Raw genomic sequence first — 22,089 nt, 5'->3', positions numbered from 1 at the left:
GCTATGTCGGAAGTGGGCACACACCACCACTATGCTGCTGCCTTCTTCTCTTCTACTCCCACTTCTAAGTGACTTAGTCTTAGAGTACAAGACGCCAAGGTTTGAGGAAGGACTGATGGATTCTTACCTGGCCAATTCCTACATCAAAATATTCATAATTGACCATATTGAATGTAGTCCCGGAGGTGAGCGGAGGTGGAGTGAGGTCACTGTTAGGAGCGGACTCCGGGGCGGTGTCCTAGAATAGGAAGGAAAGATTAATTTACCGTTAAAGTTTCCTTGGTTATACAGTACGGTATATATAAGCAGGAGCTGGCGGTGTGACTCTCATGCCTTTATCTGTATACTATTAAAGGCCTTAGTGCATTGTCAGTGTGCTAGCTGCATTTTTCATGACTAGCACATTGACCCATTTCTTACTAAGATCCCATACACATGACTATATATTTATACTGTCCTGTGTATGGGGCCGAGAGAAAAACTCAGGACAAGTCCTATTCCTGTCCGTTTTGTTGCCCATGCTCACTGACCTCAGTGAATGGGACCATGGAGCGACGTATAGTTGTCACCCATGTGCCATCCTTGCTGTTTTAATCATGACATACAGTCATCTGCACGTCACCTTAGTATACAGCACACACCTTACAAATATTTACGGACTGTATGCTCCCACTTTGTCAGGATTGAGTCGTTCTTCCTGACCCCCATTTGAAGGGGCCTCAAAAAAGTCTGTGCAGTAAAGCGAGAAACTCTCTAGCACAGCAGGGGAATGTCCAAAACTGGAATGAAGCCTCGCTTTACAACAACCGTCATCAGTAGGAAGTGGGTGTAAGGCATGGGAAGGGTTTGATTATTATGGTCACGCTTATGGTGACCACCATCTCCTATACAATCTTATTTTCTCACCTCCTCGTCTATAAGTATGGCTAAATGCCTCTGAGGAACTTTTACCATTGGAAGTTCTTTGGTTTTTGGTTCTTATAGCACCTACTATGTCTGCCATCATGGTAGTTAGTAATATAGTTCTCACACAGATATGAAACTCAGATGGTGCAACATCTATCCTAGCTTAAAGATTAAACTAGAGTATTGCACAATGTCATGCAACTTTTCACTATAGAAATTAATTGGAAAGCAACAATATGCTTACTGCTTGTCAAGTTTCATGGACTTGTATGGAGTTTGTCCATCTTAAAGGGATTTTCTGGCACAGGTAGCGTTTTAATACTTATGATGGTATTGGAAACTGATTGGGGGGGGGTTTGACATATGGACCCCGCACCGATCAGCTGATCTGGCCGACTCCAAATACTGGAAACTACTGCTGTGGACAAGCCAGAAGCAGCTCTGAATAAGCGATCAGTGTGTGGTGCTGGTTTGAGACCTCCACTGATCAGATACTGATGGCTTATCCTATGGATAGGACAATGATATAAGACAATACAGGAACACTAAAAACTAGTAATAATCTTTACCCATATGCAAAGATTATTTGTGGTCACCTTAAGGTATCTTCTGTAGTTTATATAGTGGACAAGTTTTTTCCTTGGTCCTAAAGAAATCCCCAGATTCTTCAAGTCTTGCTCAGAGCACAAAACCTATAGACAAGGGCAGCAAACATAAGTAATAAACACAAATTCACAAGAAAGAACTTCAATAAACAAACGTAAGATAGACCAAGTGATAACCTTCATGGGTTAAAGGAGGGCTCTAGGACGAGCAATCTGAAGGCCTGACATTAGAAGAGGTCATCCATACCAGATCGGTGGGAATTGGACTCTTAGCACCTTTGCTGTAGAACGTTGTGTCATCTTTTTTAGCTATTAGACACAGCTTTGTACTGGAGTGCTGGGAGATGGACCCCAACAATTCAATATTGGTGGCCTATCCTAAGGATAGACAATTCAGTTTCTAGTCCTGGAAATCCCCCTTTAAATATAGGAATAAGAATTGGACTCACCAGTGCCTCTAAGTCCATTGATTCTCGCTCAAACACATCAATAATTTCGGTCATCTCCAGCTCATCCAAGACATCTTTCAGCGAATGCTTGCTGGTCTGAGATTCTGAAGTCTGTGCAAAAGTGTGTTAAAATAAATAAAATATTTAGAATATTATTATTATAGCTTGGGGACATCCCGAACAGAATACTGAATGCATTAAAAAGCAGTTCGCTAAGAAACCACAAAGACCCCATAGACTATAATGGGGTCCGTGTGGTTTCCGCTGGGTCTCTGTACGAAACATGCGGAGAGAAAAGTCTAGGTATTAAAGGAGTACTCTACCATTCCTCACTATCACATCCCACTCCGAATACACATAGACAATCCAAAGAAAATGATAATATCTTTAGAGACCCCCATACTTCTTGTCACGTCAGGGTGTCCCCAACATCTAAATCAAAAACATCCTGGTGCCCCCAACTTTGGGATTGGAGGAGAAAGCCTACTATCCAAAGGACAGGGCATAAGTGTCCATGCAACAAACCCGTTCAGTAACCTGCAGACCAATATCCTACACGCCCAGTCTGATGTTATAGTGAAGTGTAGGACGTCCCAAATCCAAACATTAGAAAACGGGAGAGGATTACGGGTTTTACCTTTGCTTTAGTCGGAGTGTTTCCTGCAGGATCAGCTTGGTTAGTGAGTAGATCAAACAGAATAAGAGATCCTAAAGAGGCGACACAATAGTACAGTATTAATATGTGTGTCTACTAGTCCTTCCAAATAATTATCCTTCCAAATAAGTCACCTGAATACAAGAAAGCGCCCATGAACATAAATCACACGACGGCCCCCATGATCTTTATAGCCATGGCTATGATCAAATACCCTTTTAAACATGGAAACAGCCCCCCATCTCTTATTAGTGGCCTACCCTACAAATAGATCATGAATAAAAAAAAATTAGCTGGACCACTCCTTTAACAAATTTTCTTTCTGTACCGTACTGTAAAACAGTGAATAAAATTCCAGCCCAAGGTGATAAACACTTGGGTCATGGTTGTTCGGGACATTCGGCAAGAAAGCTGATGCAATGACATGACATGACAGACACATCATATGTAATGGGAATTGTCTGAGCTAAATGGGCAAAGATCAACATGATATCATCCTGCCGGGTCCAAGATTCAGCTGCTGATACACAAACTCCACCTTTACCAGAAGATGTTCCCACCCACACCATCAGAATTATACCATGTACAAAGTAGAAGAAGATGGCTCCATGCACTGTATGGTAGCCATTCTTGACTCCTCAGCTCCCAGGTGGGCTGCAGCATACTTACACTGCTGAGGAAGGTGCCGTCTACTGGTGACTCTGTACACTGTAAAGGTCTAGGTCCCCATGGCGGATGAAGACAAGGGAGCAATGGGTGCTGAGCCCCAACACATCAGATATAAAATGCCCAGCTAACCCCTTTACAGATTTTATTTTGGAATTTCCACAGAAGATATATAACACTGTATACAGAAAATGTATCGGTAAAAGGAGTAAAATTAAGCTCAATGTTTGATAAGAATATTGCGCATATTCTAACTCCCATCATCCTACCAAGACTGTGTCCTGTGACTGAGATGCGTCCCTTGAAGCTGGGGTTCCTCTCCAGGAAGAGTCGGTAGATGCGATTCATCTCCCCGCATACAGTGTTCACTATGGTTTGGCAATACGTCGGGCTGTTATAGAAGAACAGGTCCAGTAATGTCTCATTGGTGAACTGACGCAAGCGACAGATGCTGGGCAGTGTGATCCTCTGGATGTCTCTAGGGAGAGATAGTAGAATTAAAAGCGTCACCAAATTAAAGGGATTCTACCATTAAAACCTCTTTTTTTGTGGATAAGACGTCGAAATGGCCTTTAGAAAGGCTATTCGTCTCTTACCTTTAGACGTGGTCTCTGCCGCGCCGTTCCTTAGAAATACCGGTTTTTACTGGTATGTAAATTAGTTCTCTGGCAGCGATGGGGGCGTGCCCCAGCGCTAAAAATGCGATGGGGGCGTCCCCACTGCTGCTCGAGAACACGATCCTGCGACACCTCTATCTTCGGCTGGATCCTCCCCTTCTCTGTCGTCTTCCTCCTGCATCACCTCTGACGTCTGCGCAGTTGGCTCTGCCAGTGAGACACTAGTAGAGCCGACTGCGCATGCCAGCCGGCAGCCATTTTTGGGAGGCCGCTCTTGCTCTTGTAGTTCAGTGCAAGAGCAGCCTCCCAAAAATGGCCGCCGGCCGGCATTCACACTTGGCTCTGCTGGTGTCTCAATGGCAGAGCCAACTGCGCAGGCGTCGGAGGTGATGCAGGAGGAAGACGACAGAGAAGGGGAGGATCCAGCCGAAGATAGAGGTGTCGCAGGATCGTGTTCTCAAGCAGCATTGGGGACAACCCCATCGTATTTTCAGCGCTGGGGCCCGCCCCCATCGCTGTGAGAGAACTCATTTGCATACCGGTAAAAACCGGAATTTCTAAGAAATGGCGCGGCGGAGATCACATCTAAAGGTAAGAGACGAATAGCCCTTCTAAAAGCTACTCCGACATCTTATCCACAAAAAAAAAGAGGTTTTAATGGTAGAATCCCTTTAAAGTGAAATTTCAGGGGCCAATCTGGACTCTCAAACATGACTTGTCATGGCGTGCTGTACTTATTACTAGAGATGAGCGAACACTAAAATGTTCGAGGTTCGAAATTCGATTCGAACAGCCGCTCACTGTTCGAGTGTTCGAATGGGTTTCGAACCCCATTATAGTCTATGGGGAACATAAACTCGTTAAGGGGGAAACCCAAATTCGTGTCTGGAGGGTCACCAAGTCCACTATGACACCCCAGGAAATGATACCAACACCCTGGAATGACACTGGGACAGCAGGGGAAGCATGTCTGGGGGCATAAAAGTCACTTTATTTCATGGAAATCCCTGTCAGTTTGCGATTTTCGCAAGCTAACTTTTCCCCATAGAAATGCATTGGCCAGTGCTGATTGGCCAGAGTACGGAACTCGACCAATCAGCGCTGGCTCTGCTGGAGGAGGCGGAGTCTAAGATAGCTCCACACCAGTCTCCATTCAGGTCCGACCTTAGACTCCGCCTCCTCCGGCAGAGCCAGCGCTGATTGGCCGAAGGCTGGCCAATGCATTCCTATGCGAATGCAGACTTAGCAGTGCTGAGTCAGTTTTGCTCAACTACACATCTGATGCACACTCGGCACTGCTACATCAGATGTAGCAATCTGATGTAGCAGAGCCGAGGGTGCACTAGAACCCCTGTGCAAACTCAGTTCACGCTAATAGAATGCATTGGCCAGCGCTGATTGGCCAATGCATTCTATTAGCCCGATGAAGTAGAGCTGAATGTGTGTGCTAAGCACACACATTCAGCACTGCTTCATCAAGCCAATACAATGCATTAGCCAGTGCTGATTGGCCAGAGTACGGAATTCGGCCAATCAGCGCTGGCTCTGCTGGAGGAGGCGGAGTCTAAGGTCGGACCTGAATGGAGACTGGTGTGGAGCGATCTTAGACTCCGCCTCCTCCAGCAGAGCCAGCGCTGATTGGCCGAATTCCGTACTCTGGCCAATCAGCACTGGCTAATGCATTGTATTGGCGTGATGAAGCAGTGCTGAATGTGTGTGCTTAGCACACACATTCAGCTCTACTTCATCGGGCTAATAGAATGCATTGGCCAGCGCTGATTGGCCGAATTCCGTACTCTGGCCAATCAGTGCTGGCCAATGCATTCTATTAGCTTGATGAAGCAGAGTGTGCACAAGGGTTCAAGCGCACCCTCGGCTCTGATGTAGCAGAGCCGAGGCTGCACAAGGGTTCAAGCGCACCCTCGGCTCTGATGTAGGAGAGCCGAGGGTGCACTTGAACCCTTGTGCAGCCTCGGCTCTGCTACATCAGAGCCGAGGGTGCGCTTGAACCCTTGTGCACACTCTGCTTCATCAAGCTAATAGAATGCATTGGCCAGCGCTGATTGGCCAATGTATTCTATTAGCCTGATGAAGTAGAGCTGAATGTGTGTGCTAAGCACACACATTCAGCTCTACTTCATCGGGCTAATAGAATGCATTGGCCAGCGCTGATTGGCCAGAGTACGGAACTCGACCAATCAGCGCTGGCTCTGCTGGAGGAGGCGGAGTCTAAGATCGCTCCACACCAGTCTCCATTCAGGTCCGACCTTAGACTCCGCCTCCTCCAGCAGAGCCAGCGCTGATTGGCCGAATTCCGTACTCTGGCCAATCAGCACTGGCTAATGCATTGTATTGGCGTGATGAAGCAGTGCTGAATGTGTGTGCTTAGCACACACATTCAGCTCTACTTCATCGGGCTAATAGAATGCATTGGCCAATCAGCGCTGGCCAATGCATTCTATTAGCGTGAACTGAGTTTGCACAGGGGTTCTAGTGCACCCTCGGCTCTGCTACATCAGATTGCTACATCTGATGTAGCAGTGCCGAGTGTGCATCAGATGTGTAGTTGAGCAAAACTGACTCAGCACTGCTAAGTCTCTGCATTCGCATAGGAATGCATTGGCCAGCCTTCGGCCAATCAGCGCTGGCTCTGCCGGAGGAGGCGGAGTCTAAGGTCGGACCTGAATGGAGACTGGTGTGGAGCGATCTTAGACTCCGCCTCCTCCAGCAGAGCCAGCGCTGATTGGTCGAGTTCCGTACTCTGGCCAATCAGCGCTGGCCAATGCATTCTATTAGCCCGATGAAGTAGAGCTGAATGTGTGTGCTTAGCACACACATTCAGCTCTACTTCATCAGGCTAATAGAATACATTGGCCAATCAGCACTGGCCAATGCATTCTATTAGCTTGATGAAGCAGAGTGTGCACAAGGGTTCAAGCGCACCCTCGGCTCTGATGTAGCAGAGCTGAGGGTGCACAAGGGTTCAAGTGCACCCTCGGCTCTCCTACATCAGAGCCGAGGGTGCGCTTGAACCCTTGTGCAGCCTCGGCTCTGCTACATCAGAGCCGAGGGTGCGCTTGAACCCTTGTGCACACTCTGCTTCATCAAGCTAATAGAATGCATTGGCCAGCACTGATTGGCCAGAGTACGGAATTCGGCCAATCAGCGCTGGCCAATGCATCCCTATGGGAAAAAGTTTATCTCACAAAAATCACAATTACACACCCGATAGAGCCCCAAAAAGTTATTTTTAATAACATTCCCCCCTAAATAAAGGTTATCCCTAGCTATCCCTGCCTGTACAGCTATCCCTGTCTCATAGTCACAAAGTTCACATTCTCATATGACCCGGATTTGAAATCCACTATTCGTCTAAAATGGAGGTCACCTGATTTCGGCAGCCAATGACTTTTTCCAATTTTTTTCAATGCCCCCAGTGTCGTAGTTCCTGTCCCACCTCCCCTGCGCTGTTATTGGTGCAAAAAAGGCGCCAGGGAAGGTGGGAGGGGAATCGAATTTTGGCGCACTTTACCACGTGGTGTTCGATTCGATTCGAACATGGCGAACACCCTGATATCCGATCGAACATGTGTTCGATAGAACACTGTTCGCTCATCTCTACTTATTACCAAAGACAACAACAATATGGCTGCAGAAGTTGTTAGAGAAAGAGATGTAGTTTTTTCGCAGGTTATCAGACAGGGACATTACATGTATGAGAAGATAACCTGACCATAATAAGGACATCATGGCTGGGTATCTGACAAGTCCCAGACCATAAAAAACTCCACTGGAAACCGATCAAGGCAAAAGATGTCACCACCAAGATGGTTAGAAAAGAAAAATCTTTACAATTCTGCCAAATTTTTAATTTATATTTGCAAAAATATTAACATTTTAATGTAAGACCATAAGAACTGTAGCCATATACATACTTGTCGACTCCAGTGGCATCGGCATGCAGAGCGCTGTGCCAGTTCACCGGAAGGAATTCTACCCGTCCAATCTGCTCTTGTTCCAGGGATTTCTTAAAGTGTGCGTGAAGCAGGTTCAAAGACACAAGGCGGAAATCATTTACTGAAGAAAAGAGAAGCACTGAAGTTAGGTATACAGCCATTCAGGAAGACGTCAACCCTCACCGCCTTCTATATTTGGCTGATAGTAGGGCCTGCACTTACCACATTGCACAATACTTCTAAACTGCAAGTCACAGGCAGGTCCGATGCCGTGAACCATAAAAACCAAGTGGTCGATTTGGGCTGGCTCGCCTAGAATAAAATGTGAATACTGGTAATACAGAGACACAAGCGCTTGCCTACAGACAGCAGAAGATGCCAACTAAGGCTACAACACCTGCTGAGACTCACTGCTGGGAGAGGGAAAGAAAAGGCCGGTCAACGTGTTGTCTGGGCACAGAGCTGTTCACTAGACTATTAAGGTCGTATTAGACTCTCCGATATTTAGGGCTGCCAGGGACGAATACCCCTAGGAATGATTGTTGCTGTTCACAGCCCTGTCTAACATTGCTGTCCATCAGCAAATAATCATCCATGCACCAGAAAACGGATCCACTGTGGTAGGACTACACCAGGGCCTAAAGGGGCAATGCATGACGTGTCACTGGTGTTCTCTGGAGTGTTCCTCTAAGCAACGTTTTATCCTGTGCATTGTTATTAACACACGTCTACATCCATCCCATAATGTGTGCGAAGTCAGTTCTCACCTTGAGGAATTTCCGCTGAGATATTCTCTACCCCTCTTTTTACTGTTCGAGGCCGACCCTGCTCACTTGGGCTGGCTCCCCATTCGTCCACCATTCCTGATGGCTGGTAGTGAACCATAAGCTGTGAATATAACAGAATACACTAAGAGGACGAGTGATTTCATACAGTGACATACGTTTGGATATAATCTATGTGGGCGATTTTCAGCACTTAAATACCGAACTAACTGTATTCTAATAATGCGTCAGCAGTCTACTAGAAAAACCAACCTGGAAATCAGTCTATCTATCTATCTATCTATCTATCTATATACATAGGAAAGAAGAAAGAAAGAAGCTATGCTTTAACACACCTGGACAACCCCTTTAACATGTAAAAAAATTAATCAATCAATCATTAGTATAGCTTAGGTCTATTTGGTAGCTACATACACACATTTACAGCATTGTGTGGTTGGGACGGCATACAAATGTCCTTCTCCATTCACCTTAGGATTATGTAAAATGATAAGATCTCTAGAAGGAGATTCCAGTCTCTTTTTCCACTCATTTTGGGTTACTGCCTGCATGTAAGCATCCTGGTAGAAGAAAAAAAAAACATCAAGTTCAGAATACAACACGTGGAACTGGACTATAAATGTAGTATGACATGGTGGCCAGTCCGGTAAATGGACGTCTGTATAATACAAGCTTGCCAGAATGGGAATTTTTTTCCACAGAACAGATCTCCATTGTAGCTCACACAGGGACTTCAGTGAGGGGAAAACTGACTGTCTTCATGAGCCAACCCCTTTAAAGAGGACTTTTCACCATCTCCAACTCTTTGCATCCTTTAATAGGCACCACTTCACCGATTCTGGTACAGTTGGAATTTTTTCTCTAGCCCATACTATTCCCGAGCAATGAGGTCTGTTATTTCCAGCCCTCTACTGTCTAGTGGGCGGTCCTTGGGTAGATCAGACAGACAGGCACCGCCCACTTCACAGTAAAGGGCATAATTGTGCTGATACTAAAAGCAACGATTGCTCAGGATTGGTGAGGTCTAGAGAAAAAATTCCAACTGTACTAGGATCAGTGACTATTGGAGTATGCAAAGAGTTGGACTTCGTGGAAGTGCTGAAAAGTCCTCTAAGTTCTTTTTCATACTCTTATCTGGTGCCTAGTATTTCATAAGCTGCTGGAGCACAAGTGTATGTTCACATGGCAAAAACTTCTACATCAAATTCCTTTCCAGTTTCTGTCTCTCTGCTGAAACTTTTAGTCACTTATGCGGCCTAATCTCCGCAGAAGTCACAGCAAGATTGAGTAGGACGCTTATTTTTTTTCAGCATCCTGTTTCTATCTCTGCCTCGCCCTAAATACAACGGGAGGCAGAATCAGGGTGGCATTTGCCACCCATTTTGAGGTGGAATCCTCCCCAAAATTAGCATCAAATTATGCTGCATGAACATATCCTAATACAAATAATAACAATAAGTTACCTCCAATATCTCGCTGAAGTTTTCCGGATAGGGGACATATCTACTGTCCTTATCCCCTTTATAGAACCAGGTGCATCTTTGTACGACAGAGTCTTCTTCATCCCAGTACACAGACAGGCGCCTGCGACTGCCCAGGTAAACGTCATATCGCCCACCACAAACTGGTACAACAATGCTGTTAGGATTCGCTCCTGATAATGAGAGAATAAAACAGAAACATTTTAGAACCAGCAATGAAACAAAACTGGAGAAACAATGCTGTGACCGTTTCGCCAAATGCAGCAGTTCTGAAACACGCCCATGGACCGATATCAATATCCTTTAGGTTTCTTAAGTCTATGCGGATGACAGACCTGCACTATAGTGTTAATCAAATTTTGCAATGATTTTGTTATTTTCCTAGTCCATATACTGGTCCCTATTTTCTCTGCACCATTAGTCTTTTGGCTGATCTAGAACCTGCCAGCACACATCACTTGTCTGTGAGCAATTACCTACTAGAAGATTACAGGCTTTACTACACTCTTAACAAGATTAGGCCCTAAACACCGAAATCCAATTACTACTATGCTCCTACATAAAGAGTCTTCCACCCCCTGCATAGAGAATACTACTACAAACAATGGGAATTATTTCCTATTCCCCAAATTCTTCCCATGATTCAAAAATATCATATTTAGTCCGATTTCTCATTAATAGCAAAAATAAACAGAATTATCCTCAGCAATCACAATTAGGGGCTATTGTATCCAATGAGGACCGGTCACTAGGTCTGAAAACCCAATGACAACCATCATGTGATCGGCGCCGTCACCCTGAGCACTCTTGGTGTCTTGTTTATCCAAACCTGTTCAGCCGTTCCAAAGATAGAAGTCCTGTTAGTGTTGATACAAATTAGGGTCTACTAGTCAAGTGGGTGTTAACAGTGCATGACATATAATATTCAGGCTCCGCCCCCAGAGAAGCCACAGGGTTAACGCCTACTTGGCTGGTAGACTCTAATCTGCATCATCAACAGGTCTTATAACTTTGGAAAGGCTGAATGGCTTTAGTTAAACAAAACAACAAAATTTTGTTTAACAAAGTTAAACAAAACAACAAAATATATATATATATATATATACACACACACGTTTTAGGTATGATAGCACAACTACAGAATCTATCTATATAATGTTGTGCTTGCTCTGGGGTTGCTATGGTAACTTCAACAGATTGCTATTCATCAACTTCCTGTCATGAGTGTAAGTCACATGACAGGATGTCCATAAGCAGTTCTTGACTTACATTACAATGGAACCTGTTACATTCTAATTGAATCATACCGATGATGTCATCGGTCATAAGTCTGCCCGTCAAGGAGGTCTTCCCTAGGGTTTACTCCTACGCTGTACTTACCAGAGCAGAACGCCGCCTCTAGCTTGTCCGAGTCCTCCTTGCTGAAGGGGTTCCAGGAACCTTTGTTGTCCTGCGTTCTGGTATAGAACCAGTGAGGGACCACCGCCTCGTAAGACATGGTTGTCTCCATGGTCTCAGTGGAGACCTGGTACAAGATGGGTGGAGAGGTCTCCAGTTTACCGGTGGAGGACATGAACTACAGTGATAAAGAAATGAAGACGTAAAAGGACTAACAGTGACTAGACTACACAACAACTAGTGCATCGTCCTCTCTCTGACTAACACAGTTGTACAGACTTTGTCCCCACAATGTAGGTGTTAGGTAAGATCAGGTAGAAGACTTAGGAGTAGGAGGTGCCTGACGGGACAGGGAACAACTCGCTGAGGGGATGACTAATATGTTGACTATGGGAGGTTTTGACTAACTAAAAATGTGTACAAAAAAATTTATTCAGCCAAGACCTTGGGAACGGTTACATTTAAAGGGATACTTCTGTAATAAAGGCTTACCACTAGATCTGTGGTGGAATAACTGCTGGGATATGTCATGAAAACAGGGGCATCAAGTCTCTACATAGAAAAAGGAGTAACAGCTGCGCATGCGCTCCACTCATTTGTATGGGACGGCCAGATAGCATTGTAGTCCCATAGAATTGAATGGCGCAGCAGTGTGTAGGAAGAACAACCACTCCTTTTAAAGTGGGAGACTTGGGATCCCTGTTCTAATGATGGGTCCCAACACGGAGACCCCTACTGATCTAGGATATGTAACTGGATTTGCTGGAATACGACATAGATGCTGTGCACATAAGGGGTTCTCCAGTAAGGACATCCAGGTATCCGAAGCCCGGGAGTAAATGTTCAACTTCCCTGCAGCACCACCACAGGTGACCCCGAGTATTACACAGTGTCCATTCCAGACACTGGGTTGTGTCTAATGTAGGACATAATAGGTCACAGAGCAAACAATACTTTTAGTAAACTCTCACCCCTCCGGCAAAGAGATTAGAATAATAAAATCTAAGAACCTCTTAAAGGGGTATAGAAAAATTGGTTTTCTTCAAAGGGATTGTCAAGTTCAGATGAATATTAAGCGATAAATGTTATTGCTTTTAGAATAAAAAGGTTGTACAATTTCCCAATATTCTTTCTGTATTAATTCCTTGTGGTTTTCTAGATCTCTGCTTGCTGTCATGACCATGGACTGATCTTTATCCGCTGAGAGTAAGCAGAATAAATGACAGCAAGCAGAGATGTAGAAAACCGTATATACGCGAGTATAAGCCAAATTTTTCAGTGTGGTCTAGTCCTGCTTCTCCGGTGTGTTCTTGGCCAGCTGTGACGTCTTAGATCCCTTCTACTGATTTGCCATGGCGGGGACAAGATTGCTATGACCAATCAGCAGCCTCAGGAAGAGGCCCAAGATGTCATGTGTCCTTTGCGGAGGCTGTTGATTGGACAAGGATGGAAGACAACAATGGACTGGCAGGCACCGAAGCACCGGGAGTAACCAGAGAGTATAAATTTTTTTTTTTTTTTTACATCCCCACCTATTAAAATGTTTTGCCTGTACAATCCCTTTAAGCTTAAAGTGCTCATACCACACCCAATATTTATCTTCTATTCACAGGATACAGAGGGTGCTGGTGTTTTACCCCTGTTGTGAATACAGCAGAACCTCTGGAGGACATTGATACAGCCCTGCTCCTATTCACTTGGAAAGGAGTGCTTGAAATGGCCAAAATTCAGCACTTGGCTATCCTCAGCAAACGCACTGAAGTGGTCGGAGGCTCACCAATGGATAGGGAGTAAATATTCTTTGTGGCATAACCCTTTAAAAGGTGTACTGCTAACCTGGACCTTTATGGCATAAGCATGGGATATGGAATAGACATCTAACAAATTCGAGTCCACCTCTGTGACTTGTATCTACGTGGAGAATGATTGTCCACTTGGATGTAGGATTGGAGACAATGAACGGGGAGGAGGTTGCATGTCCTTCTCTATTCACAGTGAGTTTAGGGTTGGGTTATACACACACGATTAACATTAATATGTACAGTTATTTAGTAATGATGTATAGCGGTGGCAACAAGCCTGTAAAGAGTCCACCAAACCACAAAGTCCACCTAATGGTATAGAACATATCCAGGTTATATTGTAAGGGACAATCTGAAATGTGAGAGGTGTAATAATAATTCCATCAGTCTTCGACAGGCTATTTGTATTCCCAGCAATCTCCAAAATTAGACTTCCAAAGGCTGTAGACATCTACTCACCTGCCTGAACTAACATTATCTGGTTGGGTTCACATCTCCATTGGTGGTTCCATTAGGAGCCTCTGTTACATATTCCATGTGACAGATAGAGACAAAAACATTTAAAAACATTTGACATATATGATCCTGGAGGCCCCCAGAGATCAGAAGTAATCTTCAGGGGAACTAGAGTAAGGCCTAAAGCAAACAACCAGATGCACCACCCAAGAAGGCTTCCAATGGTCCTTTCATTTTAGAACAGGTCCTATCCTGCTCAATGAAATCAGATCAGAATGAAGCCCCCTATAGAAATTAACATATCGCGAAAGGCACTCTGAGTCCAAGTCAGATCCGAGTGCCTACCTTTATATGGAAAACAGAAAATCGGCACCCACTCCCCTTGCATGCTTGGTCGTGTGCATGAGGTCAATGCCTATGTGACAACACTACAGGGGACGTAAAGCATTGTATGACTCTAAATCAAGAGGCAGTCTGTGTAATACATGGACACTAGAGATGAGCGAGTAGTATTCGATCGAATACCTCCCCGCCATAGGTCTCCGTGTAAGCGGCCAAACACCAAGGGGTTAAGCCGCTGGTGTTCGGCCGCTTACACGGAAACCTAAGGCGGGGAGGTAATCAATCGAATACTACTCGCTCATCTCTAACGGACACGTTGGGTCCTCCAAAGAAATGGTGACCTCTATCTAAACTAAGAATGCTTGTCATTTCTGCGCGTTTTATGCTACATTCACACTACTGTTATTACAGACCATTTGCTCTCGTCATAGGATGACAGCAACGGACACTGCAGGTGGTAAAATAATGGACACAGACAGAGCCCCAACCGTATACATCTATTCCCCTTGACTATAATGTAAAAAACACAATGGATGCCGTCTTCGGTCATGTTTACTCTCCTAAAGTCAAAAAAGAAGTCATGAATGCACGACTTTTAATCCGTTATAAAAGTTAAAAAAACACGATGCATGAAAGCTTCCAACATGTCTTTTACAATGTGGCGAATATTTTTTTTCTATATAATAGTGCCAATACACATTCACTAGCAGTAGGCTGATCACTGAACATCTGCTAATAGAATGATTGTCTGGTGAACAACTGTCATACATATTTTATATTGTCACTTTACAGAGGACCTCTCACCACCTCCAGTTGTAGGCTCTGCTCCACTGATTCCAGCATAGTTGGATTTTCCTCTAGTCCTCACCATTCCTGAGTAACAGTTGTTAGTTTTGGTGCCTCATCTGCAGTTTAGGCTTTATACTGTCAGCATGTAAGAGGTGTGATTCTGAGATCTGACACCAGCGGTCTCTGATTGGAGCTCAGAATCACACCCCTTGCCTGCTCCTGCCTAACACCGCCCTCCTGAAAGTACAGAGCTGTTCTATATACAGCACAGGCAGTTCTATATACTGCTGGAAAGGCCAACTGTGCGCTGAATTCAGCACACTGTCGGCTTTCCTGATCTGTGCCCCGGGTGAAGAGCTTTCAGTCCCGATACTGTAGCTCTTTACAGTCAGAAGGGCGTTCCTGATAGTCAGTCACGAACGTCCTTCTTCAAAGCAGCGCCTATCGCGCTGTACAGTGTGAGCGGGGAGGAACGCCCCCTCCCTCTGCTCACAGTGCTGGTCCATAGATGAGTATTATCAGGAGGGGAGGGGGCGTTCCTCCCTGCTCACACTGTGCAGCACTATAGGCGCTTCTGTGGAGAAGGACATACCTGACCGAGTGTAAGGAACGCCCTTCTGATTGTAATGAGTTACAGTACCGGCACCGAAAGCTCTTTACCCGGGGCACAGATCGGGAAAGCCGACAGTGTGATGAATTCAGCGCACTGTCAGCTTTCCAGCAGTATATAGAACTGCCTGTGCCCCAAACCATGAAAGGTCCTCTTTAAATAGCATATCAGATACAAAACAAAATGCACCGACTGCTCAGCAATGGTGGGGGCTAGAGAAATAATTCCAACTGTGCTGGAATCACAGCCGTGCCCAACAAAGAATTTAAAGAACTGAAGTTGGTGAAAGCCTAAATGGTTCCTCTTCACATTTTTTTTTTAACCAAGAGAAGGAAGGACAATCTTTTTGAGAGTGTTGTTTCAAGGGCAGATACTTTTTAAGAAGAAAAGATCTTTCGAACAAAAATTTCAAACCTTTCCATGCAATAACGGTGAGACATCATTCAGCTAAAACCATCTATCGCGGGTAATGTTTACTCGCAAATTCTCGTTATTGTCGAAATTGTCCATTTTCCCCAACGTTTGTCTAAGGCCTGGCTCACAATTGCATTCGGGCCATTCTGTTCCCCTATCCACATGAAATATGTGGAGAGAAAAGTCCCACAAGCGGCACTTTTCTCTCTGCATTTTTTATGCGGAAACCACATGGACCCCATTATAGTATATTGGGTCTGCGGGTTTCTTTAGGTAACCATTTTTTTATGCGGCTAGGTTTCCGTTGGGGGGGTCACTAAGTGGACTCCCTGAATGCAGATATGAATCGGGCCATATATATATATATATATATATATATATATATATATATATATATATAGTCATGTTATCACCAGATCAGTGGAGTTGGAGTCAGGAAAAGAATAAAGTTACTGACTCCGACTCCAGCTTTGAAATATAAAATGCTAAATTAAATTATTTATATTATATAATAATTAGAGGTATAGATTGTTACATATTTACTTCCATAGGAGTCAAACACTGGCTTTTTAACAAATTAGAGGAGCTTTACTACATCTGATTGACCCTGGCCGTCATCCACGTGTTGCTATTGTGGCAGAGTTGGTGGTTTGGCCTACCGTCTCCACAGCCCTGCCTCATCTCCACGTAGCAAGAAGGAGAGCTTCAAGAAATACAGAAGCAATGTATAGAACATTGAAGAAAAAAAAACAGAAATACAAGGCTGAGAGGTTCAAAGAAATTTAAAAAAGGGGAAAGAAAAAGTAACCCACGTAAGTCCGGCCTTTGTGTAAGGAACGACATATTGTTGATGTGTGAACATGGACTCCCATCCTAGAAGCAGAATTCTGAAGGTCTTTCAAGGTCGTCATTGGCTCCAGAGTGACATCCTCAACTAACTTCCTGCGTACTTGGCTGCACAGCTTAGGAGGGCGACCTGATCTGGGAAGAGTCTCGGTAGTGTGGTGGGTCTTCCATTTTGTAATGATATTGCGCACTGTGCTTACGTGGAGAGAAAGTGCTTTGGAAATTTTTTTATACCCTTCTCCAGCATTGTGGAGTGCTACAACTCTTTCCCGCACATCTTGAGAGAGCTGCTTGGTCTTCATGTTGCTTTTGTTGACCACCATGGAAGCATAACCGAGGGAACTGATCTACAAGTTAAACAAACTTATATTACACAACAATGGGGACTAATCTACTGATCTAGCAACCTTCTTAAAGGAGGTTTCCAACCCCATGAAATTTTTGGAAATGGCTATCATGATGTAAAATAACAAAGAGTAATAAGCATCTTACCATAAGCACCGCCTGTGCCGACGCTTCCAAGGTCTTCAGCTGGTCTCTGTTCACCCAACTCTAAGGATGTGTTGACACATGACCACGGCAGACAATTGTTTTCCAAAGCGTTGACCTCAATGAGTCAACAAGTCACCGCTACAGCAGTCAAATGTTTTTGGAACCTGGTAAAGGGAGATTGCCCAGAGAACCAGTGAAGCATCGGCACAAGATCGGCAAGGGAACGATAAGGTGAGTATTTCTTCTTTTGCTATTTTATACCATTGGCAGCCCTTTATTAAAAGATATTTATGGAGCTGGACAACCCCTTTAAACAAAACCATTTCACCTCACCCTTTGGGTGAAAAAAAAGAGAATCGACTCTCTTCCATTTAAGGTACCCATACCTACTCAGATATTGAAGCCAATGTGTAATAAGATGTTTTGGCTCAATATGACCCACTCAAAACGAGTGTATGGAGGTTGGTAGTTTCTATCTTTGGTGTAGTCATCCAGATTGGTATTCAGTTGCCACCCCAATCTACTAGAAAGGCCAATGATTTCATAATCTCATGTTCCTTAGGCAAAGAGTTTCCAATGGGTCAAAGCCCTACAAAACCCACTCATAAGAGCACTACTGCTGGACATGTCGGGAACACAACACTGAATGATGAAGAGCATTCAACATAGTGCAAAAATGGTTAACAAACACCCAATATACAATTTCTCTCAGGGAACAGTTATAGGCTAAAACCAACCCTATATGGGGAGATGTTTCACATTTGGTGGGGACACCACCTAAGATCCACATCGAGCATCCTTCCTCCTGTATTAAGCAAGACAAAGGCCTGAGAGAAAGAGCATGTACATGGCAAGTCAAAAATGGGTAAAGAAATGGACATCGTGGACATAGAATGTGTCATGGACTGCCAACGACAAACAGCTGTCTAAAAAGTCCTCTTGGTTATACAAACAAGCCATCCATACACTGCTTGATCTATAAGGTCCTATATGTGTAGGGTTAAGAGACTACGTGGCAAATTTTGATCATGTTGTGATGTTACTGAGCTTTCTTCAAGGAAAAAAAAAAAAAAAAAAAGTCAAATGAGTGCACAAGAAACCTCAAAAAGGTATGTTCCGGGACTACACTAAACGAAAACTTCTTAATGCTGCTGAACTTGACTTTGAAGAAAACTGTGATACCGAACATTCATCCGGCAGTTTCCGAAAATAGACCTAAACCTAATAATGTAAGCGGAAGAGGCAGCTCAAAGCAGGAGAAGGGTACAGGAAAATTCCAAAGTACTGATCCACTACAATAAAAGAGTAAAGCATAGTCATCATGGCTGCCCGTACACAATCCCAATGGGAAACTTTTGGACCTGCTAATATTAGAATAACGGGCAGTGTCTTAGGCTCTGCTCCAGGATACATTACAGTCATGGCCAAAAGTTTTAAGAATGACACAAATCTTCTATTGTCACATGATCTGCTGCCCTCTGGTTTTTATGTGTGTTTGTCAGATGTTTTTATCACATACAGAAATAGAATCGCAATCATATTATGAGTAACAAAAGCTTATATTGACAGTTAGAATGAGTTAATGCAGCGTTGCAATATTTGCGGTGTTGACCCTTCTTCTTCAGGACCTCTGCAATTCTCCCTGGCATGCTCTCAATCAACTTCTGGACCAAATCCTGACTGATAGCAGTCCATTCTTGCACAATCAATGCTTGCATTTTGTCAGAATTTGTAGGTTTTTGTCTGTCCACCCGTCTCTTGATGATTGACCACAAGTTCTCAATGGGATTAAGATCTGGGGAGTTTCCAGGCCATGGACCCAAAATCTCTATGTTTTGTTCCCTGAGCCATTTAGTTATCAGCTTTGCTTTATGGCAAGGTGCTCCATCATGCTGGAAAAGGCATTGTTGATCGCCAAACTGCTCTTGGACAGTTGGGAGAAGTTGATCTTGGAGGACATTCTGGTACCATTCTTTATTCATGGCTGTGTTTTTAGGCAAGACTGTGAGAGAGCCGATTCCCTTGGCTGAGAAGCAACCCCACACATGAATGGTTTCTTCTGTCAAAAAAGTCTGGTAATGGAAAACACCAGGCCTCTATATTAGAGTAATATAGAGGGAAATTCATCAGAGGGACAACCTGTGATCTGCTTATCAGTGGAGGATTCTAAAAAAAAAGTGGACAACCCCTTTAATAAACTGAAATGTATTTAGACACCCCCTGCTCAGTCATAACTACAGCCGCCTGCCTATATGGTGTAGGTGCCACCAAAACAACCCTTACTCATCAAGGCAGGAACTCCACAAATCGTCTGAAGGCGTCTTGCAGGATCTGGCACCAAGACGTTACCAGCAGATCTTTGTAAGTTTCAATGCAGAGCCTCCGTGGCTTCATTTTTCAAGACATCTCCCAGAGGATTGTTCAAACTGAAATCTAGGGAATCTGGAGGCCATGTCAACAACTTGAACAGTTCGTCACGTTCTTCAAAGCATTCTTGGAGAATCTTTTCAGTGCGGCAGACTCACTACTATAAAATGGGGGCCACAATGAATAGGCAAGTGGTACGTATCAGCCAGGACCAGAACATTGTCAGAACATCACACTGCCTCCACTGATGTGTCTTCTTCTCGTAGTGCCTCCTTGTGCGAATTCTTACCACCCATATGATGTCTTCCATCAGACCAGATCATTGCTTCAAAGACGAGTTATGATGCTCACATTATCTGGCATGGGTTAAATTTGCTATTTTGTGATGGCCACAGGACGTCATACTATCTAACCTTATGGATGCAATCATGTTCCAGCCTTATACGTAGGACTGGGTTCACACATAGTAGTAGCGTGGAGCACAGCCAAATCCTATAAGGCAAATCCATGGCCAGGAGGTATTGCTACGCGATGACTACCCATGTGGCAAACCTGACCGGTGAACCAAGGATTGTAGGAAATGAGGAAAAACAAAAAAGCTCTAGGAAAGTCCAAAAGTTTCCCGTAAAACTTTTATTTTGAAGAAACCAGTGCTGTCAAAGTGTCAAGTTTACCTATAAATTTGAGACTGTGCACCATAGTACATACAAATGTAGGATCTTCCGGTTCCTTCTGATGACAGTTAGTAGGACAATTTTTACCTAAATTGAGCGGTATTTCCATTGTTTTATGGCATATTGCCAGGACGCTCGTATAAATTGATTTATAAACTCAGGTCATTCACGTGCTATGGCTCACCTGCAACGTATGAGAATGGGATTTCGTTCAGAAGTCACGTGACCTAGTCTTCTAATGTAGAAATCAGTGCTAGAAGTTAGCAGCAAGCGGTTTCCATATACAGTGGGGCAAAAAAGTATTTAGTCAGTCACCAATAGTGCAAGTTCCACCACTTAAAAAGATGAGAGGCGTCTGTAATTTACATCATAGGTAGTCCTCAACTATGAGAGACAAAATGAGAAAACAAATCCAGAAAATCACATTGTCTGATTTTGTAAGAATTTATTTGCAAATTATGGAAAATAAGTATTTGGTCACCTACAAGCAATCAAGATTTCTGGCTCTCACAGACCTGTAACTTCTTCTTTAACCCCTTCCCGCCGATGACACTTTTTGACTTCCTGACCAAGCTCGATTTTTCAAAACGGACATGTGTCACTTTATGTGGCAATAACTTTGGAACGCTTTAACCTACCAAAGTGATTTTGAGATTGTTTTTTCGTAACACATTGTACTTCACGTTAGTGGTAAATTTTGGTTGATATGTTTTGTGTTTAATTATAAAAAAATTGGAAATTTGGTGGAAATTTTGAAAAATATACATTTTATAAAGTTTGAAATGATGTACATTACATACAGATAGTCAGACCGCCAAAATTATATCATAAATCTCATGTCCCAGATCTCTGCTTTATGTCGGCATCAAACTTTAGTCACCCTTTTAATTTTTACGGACATTATAAGATTTACAAGTGAAACAACAATATTCAAAATTTTCAAGAAATTTCCAAAACCCATTTTTTAAAGGGCCTAATCCAGTTATGAAAGTGTTTTGAAAGACCCTTGTATTAAAGCCCCCCATAAATCACCCCATTTTCAAAACTGCACCCCTTAAATAAGCCAAAACAACATATACCTAGTAATTTAACCCTATAAGTGCTTAACAGGAATTAATACAAAATGGAGGTGAAATTTTCAAATTTGAATTTATTTTACTAATATTTTCGTTTAGCCCTAGAATTTGCACATTCACAAGGGGTTAAAGGAGAAAACGCATCCCACAATTTGTTAGGCAAGTTCTCCCGATTACCATAGTACCCCACTTGTGGGTGTAAACTAATATATGGACGCACCGCGAGACGCAGGAGGGAAGGCGCGCCAAAGAGCTTTTAGAGGGCAGATCTGGCTGTGATCAGTTTCAGGAACCATGTCGCATTTACAAAGCCCTTGAGGAGTCAAAACAGTGGAAACCTCTAGAAACCCGATTTTGAAAACCGCACCCCTCAAAGAATTTATCAAGTGATGTAGTGAGCATTAGTAACCCCAAAGTGAATGTGTAAGCTGTGCGGAGTAAATTGGGCACACCAAATCCCATTCTATTTTCCCACTAGCATCTATGACACGGACGGGGAAGAGGAGCATTCTGGGGGATCAGCACTGGTGTATTATCCCTCATAAGCTCTAAATATGGGGAGTCCCCTGAAAACGCTCGCACCGCTTACACATTTCCTTCTAGTCGCAGCCACTTATGTCCTAATGATTTGGCGACTTTTGGGGTTTTTGTCTTCACATTGTACAAGGTAGATTTTTATTTTCTGGCAATGTGGCCATATGAG

At 43.7% G+C, this 22,089-nt stretch overlaps 1 protein-coding gene across 4 annotated transcripts in view; it reads right to left on the bottom strand.

The window, feature by feature from the left end:
* The window catches only part of DDHD2 (DDHD domain containing 2), a 36,675-nt gene that overhangs the window by 5,992 nt on the left and 8,594 nt on the right, over nt 1-22,089 (bottom strand). For 2 of the 4 annotated variants that reach the window (XM_075272834.1, XM_075272835.1), the window contains exons 2-13: nt 16,744-17,124; nt 11,501-11,696; nt 10,103-10,293; nt 9,110-9,199; nt 8,622-8,742; nt 8,077-8,166; nt 7,834-7,975; nt 3,551-3,759; nt 2,598-2,668; nt 1,961-2,071; nt 1,503-1,598; nt 128-238 (exon numbers count right to left, since the gene is read on the bottom strand). In XM_075272834.1, coding sequence (XP_075128935.1) covers nt 128-238; nt 1,503-1,598; nt 1,961-2,071; nt 2,598-2,668; nt 3,551-3,759; nt 7,834-7,975; nt 8,077-8,166; nt 8,622-8,742; nt 9,110-9,199; nt 10,103-10,293; nt 11,501-11,696; nt 16,744-17,100 — 1,785 coding nt within the window. In that variant the 5' untranslated portion in view covers nt 17,101-17,124. Of the gene's footprint in view, nt 1-127; nt 239-1,502; nt 1,599-1,960; nt 2,072-2,597; nt 2,669-3,550; nt 3,760-7,833; nt 7,976-8,076; nt 8,167-8,621; nt 8,743-9,109; nt 9,200-10,102; nt 10,294-11,500; nt 11,697-16,743; nt 17,125-17,269; nt 17,434-22,089 lie in introns of those variants that run through there. The other 2 variants (XM_075272833.1, XM_075272836.1) reach the window with 2 other exon arrangements.

Source organism: Leptodactylus fuscus, chromosome 5 (assembly GCF_031893055.1).
Source record: "Leptodactylus fuscus isolate aLepFus1 chromosome 5, aLepFus1.hap2, whole genome shotgun sequence".
Classification (NCBI taxonomy): Eukaryota; Metazoa; Chordata; class Amphibia; order Anura; family Leptodactylidae; genus Leptodactylus; species Leptodactylus fuscus.
This window is presented reverse-complemented; position numbering and strand designations above follow the sequence as displayed.